Source organism: Salmo trutta, chromosome 15, assembly GCF_901001165.1.
Source record: "Salmo trutta chromosome 15, fSalTru1.1, whole genome shotgun sequence".
NCBI lineage: Eukaryota > Metazoa > Chordata > Actinopteri > Salmoniformes > Salmonidae > Salmo > Salmo trutta.
The window spans coordinates 7,337,936-7,352,366 of NC_042971.1; the positions used below are offsets into that span (position 1 = coordinate 7,337,936).

The 14,431-nt window shown below is 40.8% G+C and overlaps 1 protein-coding gene across 1 annotated transcript; it reads right to left on the reverse strand.

The window, feature by feature from the left end:
- Window positions 1–789: 789 nt before the first annotated feature.
- LOC115149613 (zinc finger protein 135) lies at window positions 790–12,095 on the reverse strand. Its single transcript, XM_029692565.1, has 3 exons — window positions 12,086–12,095; window positions 5,507–5,560; window positions 790–2,305 (listed from the first exon to the last, which is right to left on the reverse strand). Exons 1-3 carry the CDS (start codon window positions 12,093–12,095, stop codon window positions 1,101–1,103), a joined length of 1,269 nt encoding a protein of 422 aa, XP_029548425.1. The 3' UTR covers window positions 790–1,100.
- Window positions 12,096–14,431: the final 2,336 nt, after the last annotated feature.

Sequence of the window (14,431 nt, forward strand, 5' to 3'; positions counted from 1 at the left end):
ATCCAGCCATCCATTCACCCAATCAGAAGACCTCTAGTGATGTTCTGACTGACATGTTGTGTTATCTACCATCCAGCCATCCATTCACCCACTCAGAAGAACTCTAGTGATGTTCTGACTGACATGTTGTGTTATCTACCATCCAGCCATCCATTCACCCAATCAGGAGACCTCTAGTGATAATCTGACTGACATGTTGTGTTATCTACCATCCAGCCATCCATTCACCCAATCAGAAGACCTCTAGTGATGTTCTGACTGACATGTTGTGTTATCTACCATCCAGCCATCCATTCACCCAATCAGAAGACCTCTAGTCATGTTCTGACTGACATGTTGTGTTATCTACCATCCAGACCTGTCCTGACATCCATTCACCCAATCAGAAGACCTGTCCTGACATCCATTCACCCAATCAGAAGACCTCTCCTGACATCCATTCACCCAATCAGAAGACCTCTCCTGACATCCATTCACCCAATCAGAAGATCTCTCCTGACATCCATTCACCCAATCAGAAGACTTGTCCTGACATCCATTCACCCAATCAGAAGACTTGTCCTGACATCCATTCACCCAATCAGAAGACCTCTCCATCCATTCACCCAATCAGAAGACCTCTCCTGACATCCATTCACCCAATCAGAAGACCTGTCCTGACATCCATTCACCCAATCAGAAGACCCCTCCTGATACGTTGTGTTATGTACCTTCCAGCCATCCATTCAGAATAACTAGTTTCTATAAGTACATAGATGTAGATGTATATAATGAATGTCCACTAGTGACTAACATAGTTATATAGAGTTTTATTCAGATAATGTTGCATTAATCAAATCATTTTTACAATCAGCACATTGTGGAATAATAAGGGTTCATACTTGTATTCAACGAATCACATTTTAGACATGATCATGTCTCCAGAGTTAAAAACTAAAACAAAAGTAGAGGCCTATTTTTGAGTTAAATTTCATATAAACAATATGATTTAATGTGCCATAAAACAACAGTCAAACATAAGTCAGAACACAGCCTGTCTATTCTGTCACGTGATTTCAGGTCCTCTGTCCGGGGAAAATGTCTTTCCACAATTAGGTTCCCTAACTAAAACTCTTTCCAAACTGGGAGCTTATCCTCCCCTGTGTGTGTATATCCAAATGCCTTTTCAGGTTCCCTAGCTTAGTAAAACTCTTTCCACACTGGGAACAATGGTACGGTTTCTCTTTAGAGTGTATTATCTTATGTATGTTCAGGCTATCTAAGTCAGTAAAACTCTTTCCACACTGGGAGCAGTGGTAAGGATTTTCTCCTGTGTGTGTCCGTTCATGCTTCTTCAGGTCCGGTGTTCTTGAAAATCTCTTTCCACACTGGGAGCATTGGTACGGCTTTTCTCCTGTGTGTGTCCTCTCATGCTTCTTCAGGTTATCTGACAATGCAAAATTCTTTCCACATTGGGAACAGCAGTAAGGCTTCTCTCGAGAGTGTATTCTCTTATGTTGATTGAGGGTCGCTGAATGGGAAAAACTCTTTCCACACTGGGAGCAATTGTGTGATTTTTCCCCTGTGTGTGTCCTCTCATGTGATTTTAAGCTTTCTGACAATGTAAAATTCTTTCCACAACGAGAACAGCAGTAAGGCTTCTCTCCAGAATGTATTTTCTTATGTTTGTTCAGGTTCCCTAAATGGGAAAAACTCTTTCCACACTGGATGCAATTGTGTGGTTTTTCCCCTGTGTGTGTCCTCTCATGTGATTTTAAGTTTTGTAATAACCTAAAATTCTTTCCACAATGGGAACAGGGGTAAGGTTTCTCTCCAGTGTGTATTCTCTTATGTTTTTTTAGGTTCCCTAAATGGGAAAAACTCTTTCCACACTGGGAGCAAGTGCGTGTTTTTTCCCCTGTGTGTGTCCTCTCATGTGATTTTAAGTGTTCTGACAGCCTAAAATATTTTCCACAATGGGAACAGGGGTAAGGCTTCTCTCCGGAGTGTACCCTCTTGTGTTTTTTTAGGTTCCCTAACTGCGCAAAACTCTTTCCACACTGGGAGCAATAGTGTGGTTTTTCCCCTGTGTGTGTCCTTTCATGTAATATTAGTTCATGAGTTCGTGAAAATCTCTTTCCACACTGGGAGCATTGGAAAGGCTTTTCTCCTGTGTGTTTTTTCTCATGCTCTTTTAGGTTCCCTAACTTGGTAAAACTCCTTCCACACAGGGAGCAGTGATGTCGTGTCACTGGTTTGGGAGTCTCTGGGTCTGGTTTCCCTGAAGGACTCTTCCGTCTGTCAAAGGGAAAGTCTGGTCTCTCTCCTGCCAAAGACAAACAAAGTATTTAGTTAAACAGAGACCTGAATGAAACTATATGATAAAACAGTCTTCCTATTGAGGTTTAATCCAGACTAGATATTTCATTATAACACAACATTTGGATCCTGGATGCTGATTGGTTAATAGCCGTTAGTTATTCACAATACTACCCGGGTAATGGCTGTTAACAGTTCTATTTGAATCATGCCTACACATCCACTGTCCCACAGCTCAACCAGGCAATTTATAAACTAATCTCCACTAGAAAGAATTATCTAGACATTATTACCCCATGATTCTAGCCTAGCATTTGGTTTGCAACAGAGGGGATTCATTAATATTAATTAATATAAGCTCCTATGACCATGGCCGATGGGACAAGAAGAAAATAACAGAATGAAATAACAACAAGCCGAAGTGGCAAACTGAGGAAACAACGAACACTGGTGCTAGTGTGTTCATATATAAGAACACTGGTTCTAGTGTGGTCTGATATAGGAACACTGGTGTTAGTGTGGTCTGATATAGGAACACTGGTGCTAGTGTGGTCTGATTTAGGAACACTGGTGTGGTCTGATATAGGAACACTGGTGTGGTCTGATATAGGAACACTGGTGCTAGTGTGGTCTGATATAGGAACACTGGTGCTAGTGTGGTCTGATTTAGGAACACTGGTGCTAGTGTGGTCTGATATAGGAACACTGGTGCTAGTGTGGTCTGATATAGGAACACTGGTGTGGTCTGATATAGGAACACTGGTGTGGTCTGATATAGGAACACTGGTGCTAGTGTGGTCTGATATAGGAACACTGGTGCTAGTGTGGTCTGATTTAGGAACACTGGTGTGGTCTGATATAGGAACACTGGTGTGGTCTGATATAGGAACACTGGTGTTAGTGTGGTCTGATATAGGAACACTGGTGCTAGTGTGGTCTGATTTAGGAACACTGGTGCTAGTGTGGTCTGATATAGGAACACTGGTGCTAGTGTGGTCTGATTTAGGAACACTGGTGTGGTCTGATATAGGAACACTGGTGTGGTCTGATATAGGAACACTGGTGTTAGTGTGGTCTGATATAGGAACACAGGTTCTAGTGTTGTCTGATATAGGAACACTGGTGCTAGTGTGGTCTGATTTAGGAACACTGGTGCTAGTGTGGTCTGATATAGGAACACTGGTGCTAGTGTGGTCTGATATAGGAACACTGGTGCTAGTGTGGTCTGATATAGGAACACTGGTGTGGTCTGATATAGGAACACTGGTGCTAGTGTGGTATGATATAGGAACACTGGTGCTAGTGTGGTCTGATATAGGAACACTGGTGCTAGTGTGTTCTGATATAGGAACACTGGTGTGGTCTGATATAGGAACACTGGTGTGGTCTGATATAGGAACACTGGTGTGGTCTGATATAGGAACACTGGTGTGGTCTGATATAGGAACACTGGTGCTAGTGTGGTCTGATTTAGGAACACTGGTGCTAGTGTGGTCTGATATAGGAACACTGGTGCTAGTGTGGTCTGATATAGGAACACTGGTGCTAGTGTGGTCTGATATAGGAACACTGGTGCTAGTGTGGTCTGATTTAGGAACACTGGTGCTAGTGTGGTCTGATTTAGGAACACTGGTGCTAGTGTGGTCTGATATAGGAACACTGGTGTGGTCTGATATAGGAACACTGGTGTGGTCTGATATAGGAACACTGGTGCTAGTGTGGTCTGATATAGGAACACTGGTGTGGTAGTGTGGTATGATATAGGAACACTGGTGCTAGTGTGGTCTGATATAGGAACACTGGTGCTAGTGTGGTCTGATATAGGAACACTGGTGCTAGTGTGGTCTGATATAGGAACACTGGTGCTAGTGTGGTCTGATATAGGAACACTGGTGCTAGTGTGGTCTGATATAGGAACACAACCTATAGGAACACAACCTGTCAGAGGAACACAACTTGCTGATACAGACGCCTCACAAGTCCTCAACTGGCAGCTTCATTAAATAGTACCAGCAAAACACTCCGGGATGCTGGCCTTCTAGGCAGAAGTCATCTGTCCAGTGTCTGTTCTTTTTTCCATCTTAATCTTTTATTTTTATAGGCCAGTCTGAGATATGGCTTATTCTTTGCAACTCTGCCTAGAAGGCCAGCATCCTGGAGTCGCCTCTTCACTGTTGACGTTGAGACTGGTGTTTTGCGGGTACTATTTAATGAAGCTGCCAGTTGAGGACTTGTGAGGCGTCTGTTTCTCAAACTAGACACTCTGATGTACTTGTCCTCATGCTCAGTTGTGCACCGGGGCCTCCCACTCCTCTTTCTATTCTGGTTAGAGCCAGTTTGTGCTGTTCTGTGAAGGGAGTTGTACATAGCGTTGTACGAGATCTTCAGTTTCTTGGCCATTTCTCACATGGAATAGCCTTCATTTCTCAGAACAAGAATAGACTGACGAGTTCCAGAAGAAAGTTTTGTTTCTGGCCATTTTGAGCCTGTAATCGAACCCATAAATGCTGATGCTCCAGATACTCAACTAGTCTAAATAAGACCAGTTGTATTGCTTCTTCAAATCAGCACAACCGTTTTCAGCTGTGCTAACATGTTGGCATGTGGACTAATATGTTGTTGAGTTGTGTTCTTACACTGGTACAGTCATGCCCTATGAGAGATGTATGACTGCGCATGTGCGAAAATAAATAAAGTGCATTTTCCCCCGTTCTGGTTAAAACACCAATGATGAACATGTGTGTTTATTCCTCCATTAAGTAAACCGGTATTCCTGTCCTGAAGATGTTAGCACCAACATAACATAATTGCAAAAGGGTTTTCTAATGATCAATTAGCCTTTTAAAATGATAAACTTGGATTAGCTAACACAACGAGCATTTGGAACACAGGAGTGATGGTTGCTGATAACGGGCCTCTGTACGCCTATGTAGATATTCCATTAAAGATCAGCCGTTTCCAGCTACAATAGTCATTTAAAATGTCTACACTGTATTTATGATCAATTTGATGATATTTTAATGGACAAAAAAAAATGCTTTCTTTCAAAAACAAGGAAATGTCTAAGTGACCCCAAATGTTTGAACGGTTCTCTACGTCGTCTGATTCTAGACATATCAGTCATCATCCCAGGGCCCTCCGTTGAAGAGGTATTGACGAGCCAACTCCGAATATCCAAAGTTAAAAACTAATTGAAGGCGGTACTTACTGGTGTTACTCAGATCTCCTGTCTCCTCCTCTTCATCTTCCAATGTGACAGTAATCTCTCCTTCCTTCTTCACTCCAAAAACAGCATCATCCTCTTCTTCCTCTTGTTTAACTGAAACGTCTTTCTCTTCATCTTTCACTGTAACAGCCTCACCCTCTACTTCTTGTTTTACTGTAACATCCTCCTCTTCCTTCTCCTCTTTCACGACAATGTTCAGCCCCAGAGCTTCTTTCTCCGTCCAGCAGACCTCCTCTTCTTTAACAGGAGGGGAGTAGTTTAGGGAGCTCATGTTCGGGGATGTTAGCTAGCTAGCTATCATTAGCGACTAGGCTAATGCTAACTTAACCAGCCAGCTACTATAGCTGACTAATAAAAAAATAACGTAATATTAAATTAAATAGGTTAACAAGTAGATACGACAGAAGTGTGTCTAAAACACAGTAGCTAATATACACCGAAAGCGTCTAAATAGCTTGAATCGTTCGGCTATGTTGGCTAGCAAGCTACCGAGGTGGTTGACGAGCTGTTTATGAAGAACCGTCCACTAGATTATACGTCACGCTGCAGCATCGCCTGAAAGACGCACATCGCCATCTGCTGACTGGAGGGAAACGCAGTTGAGGATCACATTTTATTTTCAGACTAAGATTATTTTACATGGATTTAATTAAATTATACTGTTATATTGAGACATACAAAGACAGGAATGTGGTGATTGATTAGTGCGATTAAAAAATGTTTACTACAGCACATTTAAGGCAGTTTCATTAAGTCAAACAACATCTAAATAAGTAGCCAGCTACTGTAGGTCTATACTGCTGCTACATGGTGTAACAATACATCATGTAGATGTATATAATGAACAGACTAGGTCTATACTGCTCCTACATGGTGTAACAATACATCATGTAGATGTATATAATGAACAGACTAGGTCTATACTGCTGCTACATGGTGTAACAATACATCATGTAGATATATATAATGAACAGACTAGGTCTATACTGCTCCTATATGGTGTAACAATACATCATGTAGATGTATATAATGAACAGACTAGGTCTATACTGCTGCTACATGGTGTAACAATACATCATGTAGATGTATATAATGAACAGACTAGGTCTATACTGCTCCTACATGGTGTAACAATACATCATGTAGATGTATATAATGAACAGACTAGGTCTATACTGCTCCTACATGGTGTAACAATACATCATGTAGATGTATATAATGAACAGACTAGGTCTATACTGCTCCTACATGGTGTAACAATACATCATGTAGATGTATATAATGAACAGACTAGGTCTATACTGCTCCTACATGGTGTAACAATACATCATGTAGATGTATATAATGAATAGACTAGGTCTATACTACTCCTACATGGTGTAACAATACATCATGTAGATGTATATAATGAACAGACTAGGTCTATACTGCTGCTACATGGTGTAACAATACAGTGCATTCGGAAAGTATTCAGACCCCTTCACTTTTTCCACATTTTGTTACATTACAGCCTTATTCTAAAATGATTAACACTACCGTTCAAAAGGTTGGAGTCACTTAGAAATGTTATTGTTTTTGAAAGAAAAATACTTTTTTTGTCCATTAAAATAACATCAAATTGATCTGAAACACAGTGTAGACATTGTTAATGTTGTAAATGACTATTGTAGCTGGAAACAGCTGATTGTTTATGGAATATCTACATAGGCGTACAGAGGCCCGTTATCAGCAACCATCACTCCTGTGTTCCAATATCACGTTGTGTTAGCTAATCCAAGTTTATCATTTTAAAAGGCTAATTGATCATTAGAAAACCCTTTTGCAATTGTTAGCACAGCTGAAAACTGTTGTGCTGATTTAACAAAGCTTTTGTAAACAGTGTTGTTAGCTAGCACGTTGTGTTAGCTAATCCAAGTTTGTCATTTTAAAAGGCTAATTGATCATTAGAAAACCCTTTTGCAATTGTTAGCACAGCTGAAAACTGTTGTGCTGATTTAACAAAGCTTTTGTAAACAGTGTTGTTGCATAACAATCAGGCAGTAGAACAACAATAATCATCACCCTCTTGACCAATCTTTCCTCCCCTTAACATTGGGTTGATTCAGACCCTGTCAGTGTACCAGGTGGACATTGGGTTGATTCAGACCCTGTCAGTGTACCAGGTGGACATTGGGTTGATTCAGACCCTGCCAGTGTACCAGGTGGACATTGGGTTGATTCAGACCCTGCCAGTGTACCAGGTGGACATTGGGTTGATTCAGACCCTGTCAGTGTACCAGGTGGACATTGTGTTTGATTCAGAGCCTGCCAGTGTACCAGGTGGACATTGGGTTTGATTCAGACCCTGTCAGTGTACCAGGTAGACATTGGGTTTGATTCAGACCCTGCCAGTGTACCAGGTGGACATTGGGTTTGATTCAGACCCTGTCGGTGTGCCAGGTGGACATTGGGTTTGATTCAGACCCTGCCAGTGTACCAGGTGGACATTGGGTTTGATTCAGACCCTGCCAGCATGGCCAGAAATGTATTCCAAGGTCAGTAACTTATAACCACAGAACCACCCCAGACCTTTCATGAATCACTAAAAACACCTAAGTATTAGATTTACTGCCATGGTCTAGTATGTCACTGCATCAGACACCATTCACAATGCTGGCTGAGGTACGAGTAAAACATGACATATTATTTCCTAACCATTCACAATGCTGGCTGAGGTACGAGTAAAACATGACATATTATTTCCTAACCATTCACAATGCTGGCTGAGGTACGAGTAAAACATTACTTATTATTTCCTAACCATTCACAATGCTGACTGAGGTACGAGTAAAACATGACATATTATTTCCTAACCATTCACAATGCTGGCTGAGGTACGAGTAAAACATGACATATTATTTCCTAACCATTCACAATGCTGGCTGAGGTACGAGTAAAACATGACATATTATTTCCTAACCATTCACAATGCTGGCTGAGGTACGAGTAAAACATGACATATTATTTCCTAACCATTCACAATGCTGGCTGAGGTACGAGTAAAACATGAAATATTATTTCCTAACCATTCACAATGCTGGCTGAGGTACGAGGAAGACATTTTACATTTTAGTCATTTTGCAGACGCTCTTATCCAGAGCAACTTACAGTAGTGAACAGTTCACTTAATTGTCCATTGAAATAAATTTTGACAATTTAATCATTGCTACATTAAGGCCTGATTGCTGGAGTGCTGCAGAGATGATTGTCCTTCTGGAAGGTTCTCCCATCTCCACAGAGGAACTCTGGAGCTATGTCAGAGTGACCATCAGGTTCTTGTTCACCTCCCTGACCAAGACCCTTCTCCCACGATTTCTCAGTTTGGCCGGGCGGCCGGCTCTAGGAAGAGTCTTGGTGGTTCCAAACTTCTTCCATTTAAGAATGATGGAGGCCAGTGTGTTCTTGGGTATCTTCAATGCTGAAGACATTTTTTGGTTCCTCGACACAATCCTGTCTCAGAGCAATATGGACAATTCCTTTGACCTCATGGCTCGGTTTTTGTTCTGACATACACTGTCAACTGTGGGACCTTATATAGACAGTTGTGTGCCTTTCCTAATCATGTCCAATCAATTGAATTTACCACAAGTGGACTCCAATCAAGTTGTAGAAACATTTCAAGGAAGATCAATGGAAACAGGATGCATCTGGCTCAATTTCGAGACTCATAGCAAAGGGTCTGAATACTTAAGTAAATACATTTGTAAAAATGTTTTTAAAAAATGATTTTGTTTTGTCATTATGGGTTATTGTGATGTCATTATGGGGTATTGATTATTCAATTATAAAATTATTCAACTTTAGAATAAGGCTGTAATGTAACTAAATGTTTAAAAAGTGAAGGGGTCTGAATACTTAATGAATGCACTGTATACCCCTTGCAGTTTTGTACACAGTCATGTGATACGTGGTATAGAAGAGTCCAATCTTAGGAGAGTACATGGGAGGCACTATAATGTGTGTCTGCAGGTGTCTATCTGGTTAAAACCACTGTTACAGGAGCCCCTCCACCCTCTGGTGGGATGGATCATGTCTACAGAGAAACCTAGATTCAAATACTTAGATTTGTGTGTATTGGGTATATGTCGTGAAATTGTTAGATATTACTTATTAGATTTTACTGCACTGTCGGAGCTAGAAACACAAGCATTTCACTACACCCACAATAACATCTGCTAAACACGTCTATGTGACCAATAAAATGTGATTTTGATTTGAATTAAACGTCCTATTTATCAAAGATGCTTTTGGCTGGAGTCAAAATGACTCCAAAGGATTTGAATTTGTTAAAAGTCCATATTGATACAGAAACACTAAACCATGATTTAGATGTATTAACAACCAGTTGATTGACAAAGTCATGAAAAATTGGAAGAATTGAATAAAATACATTTTGGCTATGATAAAAGATATGCCTCTGGGGTCAAAATGATCCATGTCAGAAGTATGGTTCAATGCAAATATGTAGTGGGTGTAAAGTTTGCTTTAAATTCTCACTCATTAAACACGAATCAATTAACACATGCTTCTCTTTGAACGACTTAATATAATATTAAACTTTTCTGAAATAAATGAAAAATAAACGTTTGGTTCCTCAACTGCGTTGCCCTCCAGTCAGCAGATGGCGATGTGCGTCTTTTAGGTTCAGGCGATGCTGCCAGTGTGACGTATAATCTAGTGGACGGGACGCTCCTTCAACAACAACAGCTAGTCAGACACCTCGGTAGCTTTCTAGCAAACATAGCTACAACATTCACGCTCTTTACACTGTTTTGGTGTATATTAGTCGCTGTGTATTAAACACACTTCTGTTGTATGTACTTGTTGGGCCATTTAATTATATATTTACGTTGTTTGTCAGCTAGCTGGTTTGCTAAGTTAGCTTAGAACTAGGCTAGTCGCTAATGCTAGCTAGCTAACATCCCCGACCATGAGTTCACTAAGCTACTTTCCTCCTGCTAAAGAAGAGGAGGTCTGCTGGACGGAGAAAGAAGTTCTGGTGAAAGAGGAGGAGGAAGAGAAAGATGTTACAATACAAAAACAAGTAGAGGGTGAGGCTGTTACAGTGAAAGAAGAAAAAGACGTGTTCAGAGTAAAAGAGGAGGAGGATGCAGTTTATGGAGTGAAAAAGGAGGAAGAAGAGGAGGAAACTGGATATCTGGGCCCGGTTTCCCAAACGCATGTTAAGGCGTCCAATGGTTCTAACGGTGAACTTAGCCATAAGATGGTTTTGAGAAACCGTTCCCTGATTAACACTAGTAAGTACTGTCTTAAATACAGAGGCACAAACTCTGCAGTTGTTGATCTGATGTTTGGTGTTAAAGGGGAAATCTGCAATTGCTACATCAATATTTTGACTTTTAAATTATTTATTTATAGCCATTGATTCTTGAAGAATATAACACATGCCTCATGAGCTTAGTTCAACTGTTTACCCCATCAGATGCCTCATGTTTTAAATGTTTTTTATTTCATCTTTATTTAACTTGGTAGACCAGTTGAGAACAAGTTCTCATTTACAACTACGACCTGGCCAAGATAAAGCAAAGCAGTGCGACACAAACAACAACACAGAGTTACACATAAACAAATGTACAGTTAATAACACAATAGAAAAAGTCTATATACAGTGTACAGTGTGTGCAAATGGCCTCATGAGCTTAGTTCAACTGTTGTACCCCATCAGAACCCCAAATAAGCTTTTTTTACTCCAATGTTTAGAAACAATGTAAATCAACACTGTATAGCCTCAACATGGTTAAAACTATAATGTTGATATCATGGATGGTCAGTCCTTGAATCCGTAGGTCTGTCTATGAATTTGAGAGTAGTTACATTTCTCCAGCCCCATCATCATCTTATTACCAACTCGTGGTGGAATGACAGCTTTGTTATTGTTTCAACTGCAGATGTGACTTGGCTTTTTGATGTGATGTGGCTTTTTTAAAGGGACAACCTAGGGTTTAAACAACAACAAAATGGCTGCCCATAGACTTGGTTTGGTAAACAGCTGAGGAATGGGGGCTGGAGAAATGTTACCATTCTCAAATTCATAGAAAAAGCTATTGTAGCAACCGTAACCCAAAACCTAGCGACCTCCTCAAGAAGTTCAGACATCTTGGCATAACAGTTATAAGGTGTTGGCTTGACTTTCAGTGGACCCAGGTTTGAGTTCAGCTCAGGGCTACCCCCTGAATTCACTACCCTATAAATACAAAGACTGGCCATCCATGATGTCATAATGATAGTTTAACCAGGTTTCTAGGCTATATAGTATATTCTAGAATTCATCCATGATGTCATAATGATAGTTTAACCAGGTTTCTAGGCTATATAGTATATTCTAGAATTCATCCATGATGTCATAATGATAGTTTTACCAGGTTTCTAGGATGTATAGTATATTCTAGAATTACCAGTGTAGATTTTATGTTGGGGTCAAATTGTTAGATCTGTTGATAAGTCATTATATAATATTCATTCAAATTTATTAATAGCATTTACATTAAAAGCGAAACATACCTAGATTCATTAACATTCATTCTTTGTTTAATTCCATGAATTGGTTTGAAACGTTTGTTTTAAAACCTTCTCAAAGTTGGTGCCTTGACGGTTTTGTAAAAAACGGTTTATCATAAAACACTATTTTAATTTGTTTAAAATTGAACCTTTATTTAACTAGACAAGTCAGTTAAGAACAAATTCTTATTTACAATAATGGCCTATCCCAGCCAAACCCGGACGATGCTGGGCCAATTTGCGACGCCCTATGTGACTCCCAATCACTGCCGGTTGTGATACAGCCTGGAATTGAACCAGGGTGTCTGTAGTGACGCCTCAAGCAGTGAGATGTAGTGCCGTAGACCATTGCGCCACTCGGGAGCCCAACATTGACTAACATTGGCTGGCATGCAATGTGTTCCCCTTCCAGTGAATTATGCTTACTCGTGTTCCCCCGGCGTTAGGGCAACCCCATTCCTATTTTACATTTCTGGAGTTTATTGGACATTTTCCAGTATCTACACTGTTTTCTTAGAAGTAGTAAGCAAAATCAATATAGGGTTAACCATTAGACATATGGAAGCAGAATCCATGTGATTGTGCAAAGCTGGATCAACACACCTGGTCATTGTGGGTCTTGTGAAGGCCTTTGGACAGGAACATTGGTTAATCATTTGTAAGCACCATAGGCTTGGACTTGTGAAGGCCCAATGGCCAAGACAGGAACATTAGTTAATCAGTTATAGGCACTTGCAATAGGAGTGTGCATGTCTGTTTATTTTTGTGTCATTGCAATGGTCACGCCACCAATAGAATCTATGCCCTAATGTCTGAGCCAATCAGAGAATGGAAACTAAGCAAAAAGATAAGGGTGGCCAAGGCTAAAGGGTATTAATCCTTTACATAAAGGGGAGTGTTATGTAAGTTAGACAGTTTTTTTGTATTCTGAAATGCTAACTTGTCACATTTAGTGTCTCCTTATGTTGCGCTATATATAATATATATATAATAACATTTCATTTTATTTGTCACATACACATGGTTAGCAGATGTTAATGCGAGTGTAGTGAAATGCTTGTGCTTCTAGTTCTGACCGTGCAGTAATATCTAACACATATTCTAACAATTTCACAACAACTACCTTAAGTGTAAAGGAATGAATAAGAATATGTACATATAAATATATGGATGAGCGATGGCCGACCGGCATAGGCAAAATGCAGTATTTTTTTACCTTTATTTAACTAGGCAAGTCAGTTAAGAACAAATTCTTATTTTTAATGACGGCCTAGGTTAAGTGCCTTGTTCAGGGGCAGAACGACAAGTTTTTACCTTGTCAGCTCGGGGATTCGAACTTGCAACCTTTCGGTTACTAGCCCAACGCTCTAACCACTAGGCTACCCTGCCACCCCGGTATAGAGTACAGTATATACATATGAGATGAGCAATGTAGGGTAATGTAACCATTATATAAAGTGGCTAGTGATACATTTTATTACATCAAATGTTTTATTATTAATGTGGCTAGAGATGAGTCAGTATGTTGGCAGCAGCCACTCAATGTTAATGATGGCTGTTTAACAGTCTGATGGCCTTGAGATAGAAGCTGTTTTTCAGTCTCTCGGTCCCAGCTTTGATGCACCTGTACTGACCTCACCTTCTGGATGATAGCGGGGTGAACAGTCAGTGGCTCAGGTGGTTGTTGTCCTTGATGATCTTTCTGGCCTTCCTGTGACGTCGGATGGTGTAGGTGTCCTGGAGGGCAGGTAGTTTGCCCCCGGTGATGCGTTGTGCAGACCTCACTACCCTCTGGAGATCCTTACAGTTGTGGGCGGAGCAGGCTGTGATACAGCCCGACAGGATGCTCTCGATTGTGCATCTATAAAAGTTTGTGAGTGTTTTTGGTGACAAGCCAAATTTCTTCAGCCTCCTGAGGTTGCCTAGTTAAAGAAAGGTTAAAACAAATATTTAAACAAAAATTCCTGACACCACACTCCGAGGGCCCGTCGTTGTTTTTGGTAATCAAGCCTACCACTGTAGTGTCGTCTGCAAATTTGATGATTGAGTTGGATGCGAGCATGGCCACGCAGTCATGGGTGAACAGGGAGTACAGGAGAGGGCTGAGAACACACCCTTGTGGGGCCCCAGTGTTGAGGATCAGCGGGGTGGAGATGTTGTTTCCTACCCTCACCACCTGGGGGCGGCCCGTCAGGAAGTTCTGTACCCAGTTGCACAGGGCGGGGTCGAGACCCAGGGTCTCGAGCTTAATGACGAGTTTGGAGGGTACTAGGGTGTTAAATGCAGATCTGTAGTCGATGAACAGCATTCTTACATAGGTATTCCTCTTGTCCAGATGGGATAGGGCAG

Bases quoted from the DNA above. Each gene is read 5' to 3' on its own strand.
- LOC115149613 (XM_029692565.1), bottom strand. The intron at 2,306-5,506 runs GTAAGTACCGCC...TGTCTTTGGCAG, and splicing joins AGGAGATCTGAGTAACACCA to GAGAGAGACCAGACTTTCCC.